Here is a 19,898-nt window from a genome sequence, read left to right as displayed (position 1 = left end):
TAAACACAGTATTCAATAGATGAAACAATAAACAAACAGAATAATTTTAATAAATAAAATAAACAATTGTTAACGATAAAAAAAAGGGAAAATATTGCTTTTCTTTTTGTTTGAAATAGAAAACAATTAAGCGAACTTTACTGATACAATAAATTGTTCATTAAGCAAAATCACAGTAATATTTAAGGTTGTACATTATTTGAGGTCAGGTAACTTGACGGGGTGGGGGTCATGGTGTGATGGACGGGCCCTTCAGGCAATGGGAGAGCGCGAAGGGCGGGACTTGTGGCGGGCCTGGGCCAATGAGCAGCGGGTGGGCGGTGCCGGGCGGCGCGGCAAGATGGCGGCAGCGTGTGCGCGAGGAGGCCATGAGCGGGATAACGGCTCGTCGCCCCCGTCTCAACAACAGCAACAGGCGGGCGGCCCGCCGGCCTCTCAGCTCATCCGTCCGTCGGTCAGCGAGCTGAGCCGGGAGGTGCGGACCAACATCTTGTGCACGGTGACGGGCTGCGGCAAGGTGCTGCCCAACCCGCCGGCCCTCGGCATGCACCTCGTCAAATCCCACAGGGTGCAGGTAGGTGCGGCGAATCCCATCCGTTTCCATCAACCCCCTCCGGCTCCAACACCCCTCCTCCCCACAAGCACTCTTCCCCCCCCAGTCCTCACACCTTTTCCTAGCCCTTAGCCCTTGCCCCCTTTCCCAGCCGTCCCCTCGACCCAAATCCCTCCCTCGCCCCACCTCCTCACCACAATTTTGGCACTGCCGGGGTGGTGGTAGAAACAGATATGATAGTGGAGTTTAAGAGTCCGAATAGCTTTTGTGGCGATATGTTATTTATTTATTTGCATTTGTTTCTAATTGCAGGATTGCAGCATTAATCCAACTGTTAGGAAGGATTTGAAATCTTCTGTTCAGAAATTATACTGCTGCCCCATTGAAGGTTGTCCAAGAGGACCAAACAGGCCATTTTCTCAATTTGCCCTTGTTAAGCAGGTAAGCAGTGGTATCCTACAATTCTGTGTTTACATTGAGCTTGTTTATGTTACTGGTTGAACCTTGAAGAAATTCAAATCAGTTATCCAATAATAAGCTACACAATGAGAAAATGGCGGCGCACCTGAATGCAGCGGCTTTGCTCTCCCCCGTGTGGATGTTCTTGTTTTTGTCTGTCTTGCCCGTCTGTCTGTGGACCTGCGACTCAAAACACAACCGGCAGGACCTTCTGAGGATTGGGACGCTGTTTATATTCCACCAAGTGCCAACATCAAGCTAGCACTGAACACCCTGCTAGCATCAATCAACAAATTACAGAATGTGCATCCTGATGGGATTTTCATCGTGGCTGGAGATTTCAATCAGGCTAATCTATAAACTGTCCTCCCTAAATTCCACCAGCATGTCACGTGTCCGACGAGAGGTCAAAATACACTGGATCACGTGTACAGCAACATTAGGGATGGATACAAAGCCTCCTCTCTCCCTCATCTCGGCCAGTCTGACCATCTATCACTCTTTCTCACCCCGGCATACAGACCTCTCATTATGAGAACCAAGCCCAGTGTGAGAAGCATAAAGACTTGGCCCGAGGGTGCTGCCGCCCAACTTCAGGACTGTTTTGAGCGCACCGAGTGGGACTTGTTTGCAAACCAGGACATACATGAATATACATCCACAGTCATGTTCTATATACAGAACTGTATTGACAACGTCACTGTCAACAGGGAGGTCAGGTGCTACCCAAACAATAAACCATGGATGACCAGGGATGTCAGGAACCTGCTGAGAGAACGGAACTCAGCCTTTAGATCTGGCAGTGATGAATTGTACAGCACTGCCAGATCTAAACTAAAGAGAGCCATTAAGGAGGCAAAGACAGACTATGGAAGAAGGATAGAGGGGTATTTCAACGAGAGGGACCCTCGGCGTGTCTGGCAGGGCATTCAGCAACTCACAAACTATAAGGGCAAGGGGGGGCCGATCATCTGCAGCAGTAACAACTCGCTAGCTGAGGAGCTCAACCATTTTTTCGCCCGGTTTGAGCTGAATGAGGCAGAGCCTGCACCTGCAGCCGCACCTAGCACTGACAACCCGCAACTCGCTGTGAGTACGGAGGACGTCAGAAGAACATTCCGCAGGGTCAACCCCAGGAGGTTGCTGGACCAGATGGCATCCCAGGGAGAGTATTGCGGGACTGTGCAGACCAGTTGGCGGAGGTTTTTAGCAAAATCTTTAACCTCTCTCTGTTAACGTGCACTGTCCCTAAATGCTTTAAGACTGCTACCATCGTACCTGTACCCAAAAAAACATTCATTACGAGCTTGAATGACTATAGACCTGTTGCTCTCACTTCAACCGTGATGAAATGTTTTGAACGGCTGGTCCTGGCCCACATTAAGTCCTCACTCCCACTCACCCTGGATCAGCATCAATTTGCGTATAGAGCTAATAGGTCAACGGAAGATGCCATCAACACAGCTCTACATTCTGCACTGGCACATCTGGAGCGTCCTGGCTCATATGTGAGGATGTTATTTGTAGATTTTAGTTCTGCATTTAATACTATCATCCCCAGCAGAATGGTAGACAAACTGTCTGATCTGGGTGTTAATGCAAACACATGCGGATGGATTAAGGACTTTTTAACAGACCGCCCACAGACTGTCAGAATGGGGTCCAATTACTCCCCAGTCCTGACGCTTAGCACAGGTGCGCCACAAGGATGTGTGCTGAGTCCAATCTTGTATACAATATACACTTACGACTGTATACCAACACACAGTACAAACAGGATCATCAAGTTTGCGGACGACACGACTGGTGGGACTGATAAACAACGATGACGAGTCTGCCTACAGGGATGAAGTCCAAAAACTGACCGTCTGGTGTACCAAAAACAACCTGGTACTAAACCCATCAAAGACAAAAGAACTTGTCGTTGACTTCAGGAGGAAGAGGAGAGAGGAACCTGCTCCCTTATACATCAAAGGAGACATGGTGGAGAGAGTCAACGACTTTAGGTTCCTGGGAATAAACATCTCCCAGGACCTCAAATGGCAAATGAACACCGTCACTCTCTTGAAGAAGTCTCATCAGCGGCTGTATTTCCTGAGGTCTCTACGGAGAGCTAACGTCTCACAGCCGCTGCTGCTGTCCTTCTATCGATGCGCCGTGGAAAGTATCCTCACCTATGGAATCCTGGTGCGGTTTGCCAGCTGTACTGTGGCTGAGAGGAGGGCGCTGCAGGGAATTATAAAAACTGCGCAGCGCATTACAAACGCTAACCTGCCCTCCTTGGATGACATATACAAGGCCCGATGCTTGCGCAGGGCCATAAATATCAAGAAGGACACATCCCACCCTGCCAACCACCTTTTTACTCTGCTACCCTCGGGGAGGCGACTCGGGTCTCTGCAGGCTCGCACCGGTAGACTAAAAAATAGTTTCTACCCATGTGCGGTAAAAGAGCTTAACTCCAACAGTGAACACTGGGAAGCAAGAAGTAACTTCGAGGAATACCGCTAAATTCTTTTAAACTCTTTTAAAAATGTATCTATTATTTTACTATTAACTGTACATATGTGTATTGGTTGTCGTGTTGTATTTCTTTTAACGGAGGAGAAGCAAATGGAATTTCGTTGCTCAGTTTTGTGCAATGACAATAAACATATTCTATTCTATTTCTGGGTTGAAGTTGCAGATTAGCAATTTTGGGGCAATGTATATTTCTTAACCAATTTTCAAAATATAGTCATAGTCAAACAGTGTAGGAACAGGCCCTTTGGCCCAACTTGCCCACATCAGGCACCATGTCCCATCTACGCTAGTCCAACCTGGTTGCGTTTGGCCCATATCTCTAAACCTGTCCTATCCATGTACCAGTCCAAATGTTTCTTAAATGTTGCGTCAATTACCTCCTCCGTTCCTTACACCCATCACGCTCTGTGTGAAAAATTTACTCGGGTTCCTATTAAATATTCCTCACCTTAAACAGCAGTCATCAAAAGAGTACAGCAGCGGCTCCATCCCCTCCGGAGACTCAGAAAAGTAGGTCTCCCCACTGTTCACCTTACCACCTTCTATAGGGTACCATTGAAAGCATACTGACCTACGGCATCACTTCCTGGTTTGGGAGCTGCAAGGCCTACGAACAAAGACCGCTAAACAGGATAGTGAAGACAGCCAGTAGGATCATTGGTGCCCCCCTCCCTTTCCTGTTGGAGATCTACCAGAAGCACTGCATCCGCAGAGCCATCTCCATCATTAAGGACCCTTACCACCCCTCCCACTACATCTTCTCCCTCCTGCCATCTGGGAAGAGGTACAGGAGTATCAGCTGTAGAACCAGTAGGATGCTAAACAGCTTCTTCCCACAAGCAATAAAAATGGTTAACGGACTATGTCCCCTCCCCACACACACACACCCACATCTAACCCCCCCCCCCCCAACACCTTGACAGCTAGTCACCTGTCAAGGTGAAGCCACTGAACAGCACTTTAAATTGTTCCTATGTTAGGGATCGATTGTTCCGTCTGAATGTCTGTTTTAGTTCTATTTTAGAGATGATAGTTTTTAACTTGTAAGCATTTATTTCTGTTTTTATTAATTGCACTGATGACAAAACTGATGAGAAACAATTTTTTGTTTCTTCTGTGTATGCAAGTACTCAGTGAAATGACAATAAACTGAATACTGAATACATATGTCCTCTCGTTCTTGATTTCCCTACTACTCTAGCCAATTACCATTTTCTAGTCATTACCATTTTTTATGGGGGGGGGGGGGAAACACTGCATGGAAATTGTCTGCCACGTGAATCTTTGTAACAGCGGCTTTGTTTCCAAAATATATTTCAATTTACCAGTGTTTGGTTTCTGACAGCAGCAATTTGGATCTGATTTTAGGGGAGGTTTTTTCACTTGAGGAGAACCTTGTGAAGCGGATCAGTCTTCAGTGTGAAGGAGGTGCATGTGGCCTTTGGAGAATGAAAGATGGGAGACTGATAAGAAGAGCATGAGAATAGTTATGTCCAGAGATGAGAATGAAGGGGGTCATCAGTAAAGACTGTTTATCCATTTTATCTGCTGCAGTTTAAGTTCCTGTTTGCCATTTTTCTCCAGCACTTTATGAAAATTCATGCTGAAAAGAAGCACAAGTGTGACAAATGTAATCATTCGTACGGGACAGAATGGGACTTAAAGCGACATGCTGAGGACTGTGGTCGTATTTTCCAGTGCACTTGTGGCTGTCCTTATGCCAGCAGACCAGCACTGTTGTCCCATATTTACAGAACTGGACATGAAATCCCAGCAGAACATCGGTAAGTGAATGATATTTTGACCACCTCCCAGACAGATCAAAATGTTCACACAGCATTCTTTGTATAGCTTTCTGCGTGGCAAGTCATCTGTTCTACTGTATAGTATCATACATTAAAACTGATAATTCAAACAGCTTTGTATTTCTTCTTGAATATGTTTAAGCATCACGTTAGAACCATACCAATCTAATCTGAAGAAGGGTCTCGACCCGAAACGTCACCCATTCCTGCCTGTCTCCCTGAGCTACTCCAGCATTTTGTGTCTACCTTCGATTTAAACCAGCATCTGCAGTTCTTCCCTGCACATACCGATCTAATGATGTGTATTCTCATTGCTGATAAACAAACTCAGTTCTGTAACTTGTTTATATTGGCTGAGATCCAATAGTTTTATTGATGGCCAAGCAGTTAGCATTCGGGCCATTACTCTAACACTGACAGCAACTTCTGTCCCGAATAAATATCGGCAGCAATTTGTCCTGGACTAGCCACGTCGAAGCAATGGCCAAGAAAGCATACCAATGCCTCTACTTCCTTAGTGGTTCCTATGTGGTTCGGCATATCCCCAGCAACTCTTACCAACTTCTACCAGATTTGGGAACAGCCCATGTCTGAGGTCAGGCCCATCACCACAGTGTCATCAGCAAACTTGATTATCGAGTTGGAGCTGAACCTAGCCACACAGTCATGTGTGTACAGGGATTACAGAAGGGGGCTGAGGACGCAACCCTGGGGGGATCCTGTGTTCAGGGTGAGGGACTTCGATGTATTTCCCCCCATCTTGACTACCTGGGGCCTGGTGGAGAGAAAGTCCAGGACCCAGGCACACAGGGGGGTGTTGAACCCCAATTCCAGTAGCTTCTCGGCCAGTCTGGTGGGGACTATCGTGTTGAAGGCTGAACTGAAGTCTATGCCAGCCATCCAAATTAATCATTGTGGGGTGTATAGTAGCAGATTGTTATATGGTTCAAGGAATATTTCCCTCTAGCCACTATGTTGAAGACAAGGGGGGTAAGGAGATAGCGTTGTTACGCATGGGAGCTCTCCAGAGCCATTGAAAGCTGTCCAAAGATATATCTTCAAAACACAGTCTCTTGATAAATATTTTCTTTATTGTCGAAGCAAAACAGTGAAATATTCATCCAAACTTCTTCTTGTTTAAGTACATTTTAATCTTACTCGAAGTCAAACTCCGGCATGTGGCTCCGAAATGGTAGAAAGCCCTGACATGGTCGAAAGCTTTGCCATCCCTCCATGCTTCTTCTGAACTAAACTAAAAAAACTACAAGCCTCTGCGCAAGAACCCGAGCAGCAACGCCTCCGACTACGTAATAAATCCCACCCACATAATTACAGGCAGACAAAATTTAAAGGCAAATGCCATAATTTATTACATACTAAGTTAAGCCAAACGGCCACTAAAGGGTGTTCCATTATTTTGCTGTTGACTGGAAAATGCAGGCAATTATTGTACCATATCTTGAAGGCAGCATGAAGCTGGTAATAAGATGATTTTCTGATAAACAGCTGGAGGCAAAGCAGTTAGCCTGGTGTGCTGGATATGCTGACTCTAGGTACGTGTGTAGGCTATTGATGTATTTTCACAACGCTGTATTACCAAAAATTACTTAAGAAAATATTGTTGATGTTGCCTCCTCCGGTCTCGCAAAATTTTGAGAAGATTTCTCCTTATGTTATTCTTCTAAGAAATGTGGAACATTTTTCTTTTGATATCTTTGGTATTTTCCTCTGGTATTTTTGTTTTACCTGTTGGACTTGTGTATGATTGTACTAATTCATAATATGATCTGACTGGATAACATGCAGACAAAGCTTTTCACTCTATCTCAGTATACTTGACAATAATATGCCATTACCAATTTCGGTGTTTAAAAATAACGTGCCCTGCACGCCTCCTTTAAAATGTTCCCCTTCAATTTTTTACATCAAAGCTATGCCCTCTAATAATTGACTGTCTACCTTTTATACCTCTATTTTTATATACTTCTATTTACTCTCCCGTCAATCTCCAAATCTCCAGAGAAAAAAATCCTAATTTGTCCAACCTCGCCCTATAACTAATATATTCTACTACAGGCAGCATTCTGGTAAATCTCTTTTGTACCCCTGCAAAGCCTCCAGATACTTTATGTGATGGGGCAAGTAGTACTGCACACAATACTCCAAATGTAGTCTAACCTAAAGTTTTATAAAGGAGCAATTTGCCTTCCTGAATCTGGAACTCAATTCCCTAACCAATAAAGGCAACGATACACTTTCTTTACCACTCTTATCTACTTGTGTTGCTACTTTTGCTCTGGACTTGGACCTGTGATCCCTCTCAATGCTCCCAAGGGTCCTGCCATTCATTAACTGAATAGTTTCCCATTACATTTGACCACCCAAAGTACAGCACCTCACACTCTCCCATATTAAATCTATTTCTTTTCTCTCTTCCCTAATAAAACTGTCATCACTCATGCTTCAATTATTTCCAAACATTTGGGTCAGAGGAGTGAACCACAATGCAGATTGGCTTTGTCGCCGGTTTAATAAGTGCAGTGTGGATTAAGGGAGTTTGTGGACCATCTTTAGCATAAGTTCTTCTGAATCAATTTCATTCAATTTTCCTTATTTAAGGGCATGTGTTTGGCACTCTTGATTAAGGAATGAATTCCTTTATTAAAATACATTTATTCTTTTGAGAAACAATTCATGAATTTAAAATTTGTGCCTTGTGGAAGGGGAAATGGCAGCAGATTTTGCAGTGTTAATTATGTAGTTTCTATGCCTTGATAGTCTGTGGAGATAAAAATAAAATCTGTTATAACGATGAGCTGAAATTTCTTTACACCGTTAAGATTCTTCATTCACATTCATAAATTTATGAATGCTCAGTTATTGAATGAATTCAAGGTTGTGATTGGGGTTTTTTGGGGCTTAAGGGATTTGGGGAACTTTAGATTGTGAACAGGATAGAGCATTAGCTGCTGTCTTATTTCTGGCAATGTAAACTTAAGGCTATGTATGTAGCTTGCTGCTGCTATTTCTTATGTTCTTAAAATAGAGCCGTGTTGATCTGGCTGCCAAGTAGCAGATTTCAAGTTGCCTCGGTGAAAACAATGACATCTGTGGAAACCTGTTTAATCACTTTGGACTTATTGAAGAGCTGTATAATTCACACATGACTGAGAATCATTTCAGGAAGAGCCAAACAAATGCAGATCTTTTCCCACTGCAACTTCTTTCCTTTGGTTGATGATGTGAAATTTTAATACAGATTGTGTCACGAAGAAGCAGGTCTCACAAATCAAAGAACTTGATCATGAAATTGTTAGAAGTTGATTGTTTCCTATTAAAAACTGTAAGGAAAATAAAAGTCTTGGATCACTCTGGTCTTCAGTGTTATGTAGAGTAGTCCAGGCCCAAATTAAACTGAACTGCAGTTGGCTATAAGTAGTCAGCTCATTCCTGACTTTAGTTTCTGCATGTTGCAACACTGAACTCAGGAACACTCTAGACTTTACATTAGAGATACAGCGTGAAAGCAGGCCCTTCAACCCGCTAGGTCCACGTCGACCAGCAACCACCCCATATATTAGCACTATCTTACATACTAGGGACAGTTCTACAACTTATTAAAGCCAATTAACTTACAAACCTGTACGTCTTTGAAGTGTGGGAGGAAACCGGAGAACGCCCTTGTGGTCATAGGGGAAACATACAAACCATGTACAGACAGCACCTGCAGTCAGGATTGAACCCGGGTCCCTGGCGCTGTGAGGCAACACTGCACCTCAGTACCGCCCTTGAGAGGAGATTAGATGCTAAACATCCTATGTTATTTCTGGTCTCAGCACAAAGACTGGACACAGACAGTAACTGATTCTCGACCCTCTTCAAATCCTGGCTGAACACAATTTCCATATTTCCTTACTATCCAATTGATCACAGCCAGAGTGATCTCATCCTGGGGGTTCCACTAAGGGGTGGTTAACATAAACATTAATGTGTTATCTTCCCCTACCTTGTTACAGTGGTGCAGAATCAAAATGCCCCTTGCCCAATGGGAGGTTTTAATGCCTTTAAATGTATCATCTAAGGCCCCCTTCGGTCGTGGCTGACCATGGGTGTCTCCAGGGTGCTATTCCCTATATGGAAGATGCCTGTGCGTGACTTTATTTAACGTGGGGGGACTGGTGCACAGACAGCCACCCCACGGTCCTTAACGGATCTGGGTCAGGATCCAGTGGCATGGAGTCCAAGACGACCGGAGACCCTTTTATGCTGCAGCCTTCATCCGCCTTCCCAGCCATTGTGACACTCCACTAAGGTCAGCCATCGTCCTCCGCCTGTTCCACCGTTGAGGTCTTGGTTGGATTGCCCCTTGTCAGAGACCTCCCCCTCGACCGTACCGCTATGGGTGGCCATACCAGTAGCATAGGTCCAGACGGCATTGCCCTCAGGATCTCAGTTCCACACAAACTTCTCCACCATGGCAAGGTGACAATCCACGGATGTATCAATTAATGTTATATTATGTTTTGTTTTGAAAACTGGTTCCCCATTGTACTATCTGACTGCTAGCCCTATTCTATAACTCCTGAAAGATGTCCATGCCTAGCAATACCTGACACACAGTAGTTGCTAAAACTGCATGTGTCCTGGTGGAGTGTGCTACGTTTAGATTTACCCAGCCATGGGGATGGTTTTAGCTTCCAGTCAGTAAACCATTTGTCTGGTGATAGTTGTTAGTTTGATATCCTGTGGCACCAGTCTTGCGTTGAATCCTTCCATCTGTTGCTAATATTGACTCTGGCACTTCGACCTCGGGACCAATTGTTAGATTATGTTGTCAATTATGCTGTGGCAGGTAGCACTATATTTAGAACCCATAGCGATGCGCCTGACAACTCTTTCTTTAAATTCTCATGCGCTAAGCGCGCCAACCCAGCAGCGCTGTGTGTATTTCCTTTATGCGCCAAGTGTGCAGTGCTGTGATTGATTGGGGGGGGGGGGGGGATGCAGTCCCCTGCCATTGATTATAGTTTGAATTTGGGAGCAGCGCTATTGGCCAGGACTTACCAGCGGTTACTTCAACACCTGATTTCTTAACATTAAGCCAGAAGTTAGTTCAAGTTTATGTACGCGAGGGGTTCACCGACGTGCTGAGTCTCGATCACCGCCACGGACGGGGGCAGAGAGAGAGAGAGACGTGTGCTGCTGTAAAACGGACACCGCGCATATCAAGACAAGTATTCTTTTTGTTCTCTCTCTTGTCAATAAATCTGATGTATTCATGTACGAGAGGGGTTCACCGACGGGCTGAGTCCCGATCAACGCCGCGGACGGAGGCAGAGTAAGAGAAGTGTGCTGCTGTAAAACTGGACCCCGCGCATACTGAGACGAGTATTGTTTTTGTCCTCTCTTGCCAATAAAACTGATTTGCAACTAAACAGACAAGTGAGCCTTTTTCTGTTCGACTAGTCAGACTCTTGAATCTGTTCCCTTGTAATAATGAGTCTATAATCTAAATTTAAATGGCATTACATTTTGCTTTTCCACTGAGTTAGTAAAGGTAGTAAGCAATTATGGTGTTTTAAAAAATGAATAACAGAATCACAGGAAATTTAACTTGGGTAAATTGCATTCAAGTTGTGCTTAAACGAGTATCTGTGTCTACGCTGGTTCCATGTCAGAATTTTATTCTAATTCCATTCTTCCCATTTTTATTAACTTTTGTTTTATTGTTTTAAGTCTAGTATCAGTTGTAATGTTTCTCCTTTCCATTTATGATAAATGAATGAAAAGAATCTTAGCCAGTCTGCTTTTATCTGTTTGGCATTGATACTAGATGCCCATTTGTTACAAAAAGATACAATGATGGAGATGAATGGATGGCTAAAGATAAGTGACGGGAAAGAGATGAGCAGCAAGTAATTTTTCTTTCCCAAATTCTGTGGACAACATAATTGACCTTGGAGTCCATGATTATAAATAGTCAACTATGGTTGTGCCCTGAATGCTTCACAGTTGGCAAAGTACTTGTGTGTGAATGTGTCAGTGTTTAAAAGAAACCCTGTGTGGCAGCCTGTGTTGTTCCATTTAATTTCACTGCTGGATGGGTGATTGGCACAATAATTGTAAATGGATTCCTTGATATAAAATTGACCTTATCCAAAAATAAAAGATTACAGGAGTTTTTTGCAAAAGAGCTCTCATGTTTTCATCTATGGGTTGTAATGAGCTAACTTGTCTGTCTACTGTCTAGGGAACCACCACGCAAGAAGAGGAAAAGTGAATGGTTAAATCAGAATCACTTGAACAACATTGCAAAAAAGCAGGAAACCCAGTCAGTGCAAGAGACGGTGGAGATAAACAAGGGAACCTACACTGAACACTCCCGTGGAGATATCAGCAATAAACAGCTTCCGGCTCCTGTAAAACAAATTCAGAAATTGTTGTTGCCAAAGCCCAAAGCTGCACTTGTCAAGCTTCCTATTATGCACTTAACACCTTTACCAGTTCTTTTATCTTCAGGCATGTCCATGGATAATTCTGTCAAGTCCATTGTTGTTGCTGTTGACAATCAAGGATCTGTTGTGAATACAATGCATGTTCTGCCTAAATCGGTGGGAACTCTGATACCAACCGTGGAGACAAAAGCATTGAATTTTAAGGGTGGCCTGCCCACCTCCAAGATGCCCAGCATCATGATGGTCAAACCCATCAGCACTGCAGTGCAAGTTAACATGGATTCACCTTTTGCCAGTAATCATGGATTACAAACACTCGGAGACCTGGGTCAAAAGAACAAATACATTTCCATGAACGTTCAGACAGATATATCGTACCTTGCACAGAGCACAGCACTGGAATCTCTAAACATTTATTGTGCCCCAGAGAGCACTGTGTCTGCCTGTGCACAAACTGTTTTGAGTTTTGGTGCTCAAGTGTTGCTCCCTGTAAGTGTCCAAACACAAACGTTTGAACCAGACACCAAAATCACCACGTCGATAAGTGCTCAGACAGATCCTTTTGGTCAGTCCTGTTTCCCATTATGTAATGTATCCAGGAAAACTCAGACTTTGGTCAAGTCTGGTCAAGAGAAAGACCCTACGGTTCAAACACTAATTAACGCAAATAATCACAAAGCGATTTTTGATCATTCTTTAGTTACGTCTTGCAGTGTCTGCAGGCAAACTCAAACTACTTTTGCCCGGGAAGCAATGGGAATGGACCAAAGACTATCCTATAACAATGATGCTCTTTTACAGAACTCTAAGTCAGCTGTTGATTTTCCCATTCAATCCACTTTACTTCAACAGAACTCAATGACAGACAATCAAACTCAGACAATTAACCTTTTTAATGACTTAGAAAATATCCTATCAGAAAGCATAGCGGACCATTCGTTAGAACACCGGGGTCTTTTATCTGATGCCAGCAATGTTTCTGCAGAGAGTATGACAGGCAGCCAGTCGCAGAATGCGGGTATTGACTTTGACATTGAAGAATTTTTATCTGCAAGCAACATACAGACGCAGACTGAAGAAAATGAGTTTGGCAATTTACAGACAGAGTCTGCATTGGAATCTTTGGATATTGAAACTCAGACTGACTTTTTGTTTTCAGACCATCCTGCCCAGGTATACAACAGCAGGGGACAGTCCAGCTATTTAGGACAAGAAATGTTTGACACACAGACTCAAACCGACTTCACTTTCTTATTGGACAGCAGTCCACATCTACCTCTGGATGGCATTTTGAAACAGCCCAGTTTCTCCCTAAATGCAGAATCGTCTGGAACGGAAACCCAAACAAACAACATGTACAGTAGAAATAATTTCAGTAGTACCACTGAAAGCCATGTTCAGTTAAACTGTGTTGAAACGCAGACAGCCAGTAGTTCCTCTGAAAACCTTGGCAGTCTTTTTTTCACTAGCAATGAAACACAGACGGTAATGGATGACTTTCTCTTGGCTGACATGGCGTGGAACCCGATGGAGTGCCATTTCAGTTCAGTTGAGACACAAACATGTGATGAACTGGTTTCCTTCTTTGAAAATGCTGCTAAAAGCACCAATTGAGGTAAAAAGGTGACGGGGCATGGATTTCAGCTTTGGGGCTTTGAAGTACCAAAGTTTTGTGTTAAGTTGAACTACAATTTAACCGTGTGTCTTGTTTTGAAAGTCTTTCGGGGATATCAATTTAAATAGGACTGGAAATCAAAAACAACAAAGATAATTAAATTAATGTGGGTATTGGGATCTTTCTTCCTCTTGGGGCCTCTACATATTTCCTCTTCAATGACACATCTACTGTCTCCTAATGTTTTAGGCTTCTGATGAAACATAACTAATTTTTCATTCATTATGCAAACATTACTTCCATCTCTCATCCAATTTGCCTGTTTAGCTTTCCTCTCAGTGCCTTAATTGGACACACCATAAGACGTCCGTATCGCACAGGGCAATTACAGAATCAGATGAAAAACATAATTTCCCCTGTTCCTACTCTTGTATATATCAACTTGGTACATTGTGTGACACTTCTTTATTCTCTTTGTACCGGACTACATTCTGGTTTAGAGTTTCATGGAACGCCTGGCATATTTGTCTAAGGGGTAACTTACATATGTGAATCTTCCCAGCCCACATGAAAAGGCTTTTGAGTAAGAAAGCAGCACATTGGCGCACGGTAGAGTTGCTGCCTTACAGCGATTACAATGCCAGAGACTGGGGTTCGATCCCGACTACGGGTGCTATCTGTATGGAGTTTGTACGTTTTCTCTGAGATCTTGGGTTTCCTCCCACACTCCAAAGACGTAAAGGTTTGTAGGTTAATTGACTTGGTATAAATGTAAATTGTCCCTAGTGTGTGTAGGATAGTGTTAATGTGCGGGGATCGCTGGTCAGTGCAGACTCGATGGGCCAAAGGGCTTGTTTCCATGCTGGGATCACTAAACTAAACTAAAGCACAGCATTCAATTTGGCAGCACAAGTTATGTTTTGAGCCTAAGATAGATGCAAAATGCTGCAGCAACTCAGCGGGTCAGGCAGTATCACTGGAGAAAAGGAACAGGTGGTGTTTCGGTTCGGAATCCTTCTTCAGACTGAAAGTCAGGGGGGGTGAACGAGGTAGGAAAAGGCCAGAACAAATCAGGGCTGGTAACAAGATTAGGGAAGGGTGGAGGCCATAGTGGCCCATTGTTAGCCTGGGAAGAGGTGATAATGAAGGGATACAGGGATTCGAACAGTGGAACTAGTAGGATGACTGGGATGGAAGGGATTGCAGGGGTTACTTGAAATTAGAGAAATCAACGTTTATACTGCTGGATTACCTTTTCTTGCCTCCAGTTTCTCTTCCCCCCCCCCCCCCCCCCCCCCCCCCACCCACCTACCTTTAGTCTGAAGAAGTGTTCCGTCCCGAAATGTCACCTCTTCCTTTCCTCCAGAGATGCTGCCTGTCTCACTGACTTGCTCCAGCACTTGTGTCTATCTTTGGTATAAACCAGCATTAGCAAGTCCTTCCTACACATCATATTTGAGCCTTCTGTCCAGTCAAACAGCATTTTTCAACACGCTGCCTGCCATGCTGTTTCTAGCATTTTGTATTTTTATTTCAGATTTCCAGCATTTACATCTTTTTTTTTTTTCATTGAATGTGCATCATTGCAATAGAACTAATGCACTTCATGCAGTCAGATTATAGTGCGCGTTGTGCGCAATTACATTAAAGTCTAGATCATTGCTTTAAATAAAAAGGAATACCTGTCCTCAGGATGTTTACTAGTGAACCTTGTCCTTCTATTCCTGCAATGTAGAATCTCCAGTGTAGTCACTCTTTGCTTTCCTGTCATTAATGACTAAATCTGCGCACAGCAGCTTCAGCTCTTTTATTTACAGAAAATTAGTCTCATGGTCATGAAAATATGAAGTTATTCTCTGCTCAGTTACGTGTGCTATTTTTAGCAGAATAAAATGAACAAGATTTTCTTGCATATCATGAAAATGTAGCTGATGTACATGAGGCAATCGAGAATATTATTGAACTATGTGTGACCATTCTACCTGACATAAGAAATCTCAGATGAGGATCCATCCATTAATAGTGCATTCAAATCTATTAAATTAAGTTCTAATTAATCAAAATATAGTTCATTTTCTTCACCTGCAATCTCTGTGTAAAGCATAACTCTGAGTACATGATTATACTTGGTATATCTAATCAGCCTTTCTTAAAGAATTACTTACTCTCTGGTGCAGGTCCAGGGCTGGTTACTTGCAAGTTAATGCCACCCAAATACCCGGGCATTGGTGGGGCAAATAGATGTCGGGTTCTAGGGAGATCTTGGGCTTCAAAATCAAGGCTTGCAGTGTATATCATGTATGGTACCCCCTTAATGTCATGAGTTCCATTCAAACCTGGACTGAATAATGTATATAATTGTGTCACTGGATATTTCTGACGCCTATTTTGGAACATACAGTTAAACTAATTTTATTGGAAACCTTTTTGCTTGCTATATCTCACGACTGAATCTTTTTTGCCGGATTCCCAGGAAAATGGTTAAACTTCCATTTCTGTATTCTACTCCTTTTCCATTTAAAACCCTTTGAAAATTGACATTTTCTGGTGCTACCAATAAACTTGGAGCTTGAGTGCAACCAGAAGCACTTCTGGAAACCAGCCTCGGCCTGAATTGGTGGCTACGCTAAAAATCGCTACGATGTTTTATCAGAATTGGTGAATCCGTGAAAAGAATTGCCATAAAAAAGCTTGTATTTTATTTAACCTTTATTTAACCAGGAGAAGTCTCATTGAGATTAAAAATCTCTTTTACAAGAGAGTCCTGGCCAAGACAGGCAGCAGCACAGTTCCACAGTTACAGACAATAATTTAAAAACAACAGAGAACATATAAATAGAGTCACAGTCAGAACATCATCAAACAAAGCATGTACAGACAAGAGCCCGCTTCAACATCATTAAGAAGGGATTTAAATCTGTTTATAGAAACCAGCTCCTTAAGTTTCAGTTCATTCTGCAACTGGTTCCATGCGAAGGGAGCAGCATAACTAAATGCCCTTTTCCCCAGTTCAGTACGGACTTTAGGCACAGTTAGTAAGAACAAGTCCTCAGAGCGGAGCTGATAAGTTCCTGTGCTTTTTCGAATTACATACTTCTGCAGGTATGAAGGAAGAACACCGAGGATGGTCTTATTGGTTGAACAGAGTTAACAAAGAATCAATAAAGATCATGAAGTCAGGGATGCATTTGTAAATGTAAATTGTTCTGAGACATGTTTCTCAGAGCTATGGTTGTCTGTATTTGGTTGTCATGCCTTAAATAGTGTAAACACTATTCGTAAATAACTTGCAGCTTGGACTTTGAAGACAGTTAAAAGCCATGAGGCATTGGAAACTTTTCAAAGGGGCATTTTGAAGCTATATTTATGGCAGGAATGGGATGCGGTGTGTTCCGTTGTGCTGGGGTAGAGGCACAGGGACTAGGCATGGTGCGAATAGCCCTTTCATAATGCTGTGATAGAATCAGGCACTTTTCTTCCCAGGTAGAAGAATCGGTAAGCAGTGGTCAGGTCAGTGGATTGCAGTCAAAATGCATATTTCAAGTTGAAATGTCACTTGAGTTTTGGAGGCTACAACTTGGTTTCGTTGACGACAAATGTTACGGTGAAAAGGGTCACTTCTTATTAAACAGACAACTCACAAAACGGTTAGGTAGACCAATTCAAAGTTTACTAATTATCGGCCGATGTTAGTAGCGAGGATACACCAACCAAGTAAGCAACATATACACTTGACTCCTCTCTCCACTTCCATGAACAAAGAATTACATGGTATTTTATACTGTTTTTTTGTCACCTAAGCACATTCCAAAGATGTTAGTCATGGTCAGAGGTACAGTCAATACACATTACCAAAGGATGTGTGAGTTTGTCTCTTGTCATCAGTTGCATCAAAGGCATCCTGTCAGTTGGTACAAGGCAGTTACATCAAAGGCATCACAAAAAAGCTGGAGAAACTCAGCGGGTGCAGCAGCATCTATGGAGCGAAGGAAATAGGCAACGTTTCGGGCCGAAACCCTTCTTTAGACGGTCTGAAGAAGGGTTTTGGCCCGAAACGTTGCCTCTTTCCTACGCTCCATAGATGCTGCTGCACCCGCTGAGTTTCTCCAGCTTTTTTGTGTACCTTCGATTTTCCAGCATCTGCAGTTCCTTCTTGAACACATCAAAGGGATCGGCCATTTGGTACAAGGCAGTCGCATATCAAAGTCATCAGTCACTGCACACCTCAAAGGCATCGGACATTGTCTCAATACCCCTCACTGGGACTAGTCTGGGCTTCTCTCTCTCATCAATTGGTAGATGCATTTCAAAGTCATCGGTCATTGTCTGAATACACAGCAACCTGGGGCAAGTCTGGGCTTGCCTTTCTGTATCAATCTACTGGAGAAAAGCCTGCTTTGAGACAAAATATGAGTAGTAACCTAGACCAGGAATCCATATTATTTTTTATATTTTTAACAGCATTTAGCCTTTTCAACAGTGGCTTTCTATCTTTCACATATACTGTTGTTTTTCTCTTTCTGAATATTACATTTCACTAGCATCCTGAAAGTGCATATGGTTGGTACGTGTGCTATTTGTTTCATGAGCACAGTGTGCACATTTAGGCCCAAAACCATGTTGCACCCAAAATGACCATCTCTTCTTCCAGCCCAGAGTTGGTTATTTTGCACGGCTTAAGTGTACACATCAGCTAGGTTGTCCTATGTGTATTTGTGTTTCAAGGATCACCCTGCATTTGGTATATTTAAAAAAAATTAATTGACATAAGTTCTAATACCCAGGTCAAATTACAAGACCTCTTTTTGCATCTACTCATTGGTATAGGATTATGCTGCAATTATTGGACCTATTTAACACTGATTGTAAAAGAGTAGTTTGTTCATATGCTTCTAATGTGTAGTACATTGTTACTATGACATTAATGATTCATTGTCTTAACCTATTTTATTCACTCAGTGCCAGTGTTAAAACTATAACCGCCAGTATTATTTTTTGTTTACAATGTAGCTTAAAATGATGTTGCCAGATCAACTGCCCATTTTCCCCACAATCCAGTAAATGGCTGTGATTTATTTCCTGGTGCGGCCTGAAGTTTATGAATAGAGTTTGCCACTTTGATCGAATTATTGGTCTTTATTGCCATAGAAATCTTGGCATGATTAGCAGGCATTTCAACACAAAGTACTTGGATTAATTTTACCGTTTCACTTATTAGGACCTCTGCGTTATTTGATTTGAGGAGCAAACCATGGACTGTAACTTAACATTGTAGCCTAGACTGCTGACCTCACTAACGTTCACCCTTTATTAAATAGATCATTCCTATGCTTTGTTTAATTAATGAAGAAAGTGAGAGATTATGGCATGTTTATTATTTTCCGGTATGTACATGTACTCTTACTAAAGAGACATTTCATGCTGGATGAGTAAATAGTAACAGCATTTCTTAAATGGTTAAGAATAAATGATGCAGTTCATTTTACACCTTGCACACTAAGTGTCCTGCTATTTCATTAGATAGAATGTAGGATTGCTTGCTTGAAAGCCCCTTTTTTGTAAATGGACATAACCAAAGTGAGCTATCCGAATGAAATTGACAGTCACTGTGATATTTATTTCAGGTTGATAAGTAGCATGCTGCTTGAAATTTAGCTTCTAACTTATTAATGGCAAGAAACCATTGAAAATTCAACTTGTAATAGCTTCTGTATCAGTCCCATACACAATCTCTTTCCACTTGTGAAGGGACATTGAGCCATTTCACTGTTCTCCAGATACCTCTGGTGAATAGAGAATGTTGGTATATTGCAAAGTCAAACCAACCATTCTGTCAGTCTGAAATGAATTAACATTATAACTCTGGCATTGTTTGGCTGTTGTTTGCAGCCCTGATATGGAATGGCAATGTTAGATAAGAACGGGATGGGTGGTGAATCTTCAAATGCTAAGGCTTGCACATGGGAATAGCCACCTTGTTGGGGTTGTGGAAACCTACTGACACCTCCTGGAAGTGAAAGAGCAACATTGGCACAAAGAAAATATGGACAAAATAAACTTCATGGTTCACGACTTCTGCCTGAATTAGCCTTTGTAGAATACTGCACAAAAGGGTTTATGTGACTGAGATGTTGCAGTGATAAACTGCTACTGAATACAGCATTGACTCGCATATTTATATCACATCTATTTCTTTGAAGACATCTAAAGAATTGTTATCTTCTGTATAGTCAATGTGTAAATGCATGTAATAATGAAGATCTGAATGTGACTTTTCTTTTCAATATTGTGGATGAGAATTTATTTTCAGTTGATGCTTGAGTAATGTTAAAATGTCACAAAATTTGTTGTACCTCAGTTAGCTGAAATTTTGCACATTAAAATTACTTGCTGGTGTCTGATGTTAGTGGATATTTTGTGTCAAACACCGATGCTGGTTAGAATTTTGCAAAGTTGCACAAAATAAAGATCAGTTTCTCCAATATGAA

General features: G+C 42.4%; 1 protein-coding gene across 1 annotated transcript; it reads left to right on the top strand.

Annotated features, from left to right (window-relative positions):
* The first annotated feature begins 330 nt into the window (after positions 1-330).
* On the top strand, positions 331-19,898 carry atmin (ATM interactor). Its single transcript, XM_033035838.1, has 5 exons — positions 331-574; positions 866-994; positions 5,120-5,319; positions 11,591-13,410; positions 18,421-19,898. Exons 1-4 carry the CDS (start codon positions 341-343, stop codon positions 13,407-13,409), a joined length of 2,382 nt encoding a protein of 793 aa, XP_032891729.1. The 5' UTR covers positions 331-340; the 3' UTR covers position 13,410; positions 18,421-19,898.

Source organism: Amblyraja radiata, chromosome 17 (assembly GCF_010909765.2).
Source record: "Amblyraja radiata isolate CabotCenter1 chromosome 17, sAmbRad1.1.pri, whole genome shotgun sequence".
In the NCBI taxonomy this organism is placed as follows: Eukaryota; Metazoa; Chordata; class Chondrichthyes; order Rajiformes; family Rajidae; genus Amblyraja; species Amblyraja radiata.
Note: the sequence above shows the minus strand (reverse complement) of the source record. Positions and strands in the feature narration are given on the sequence as shown.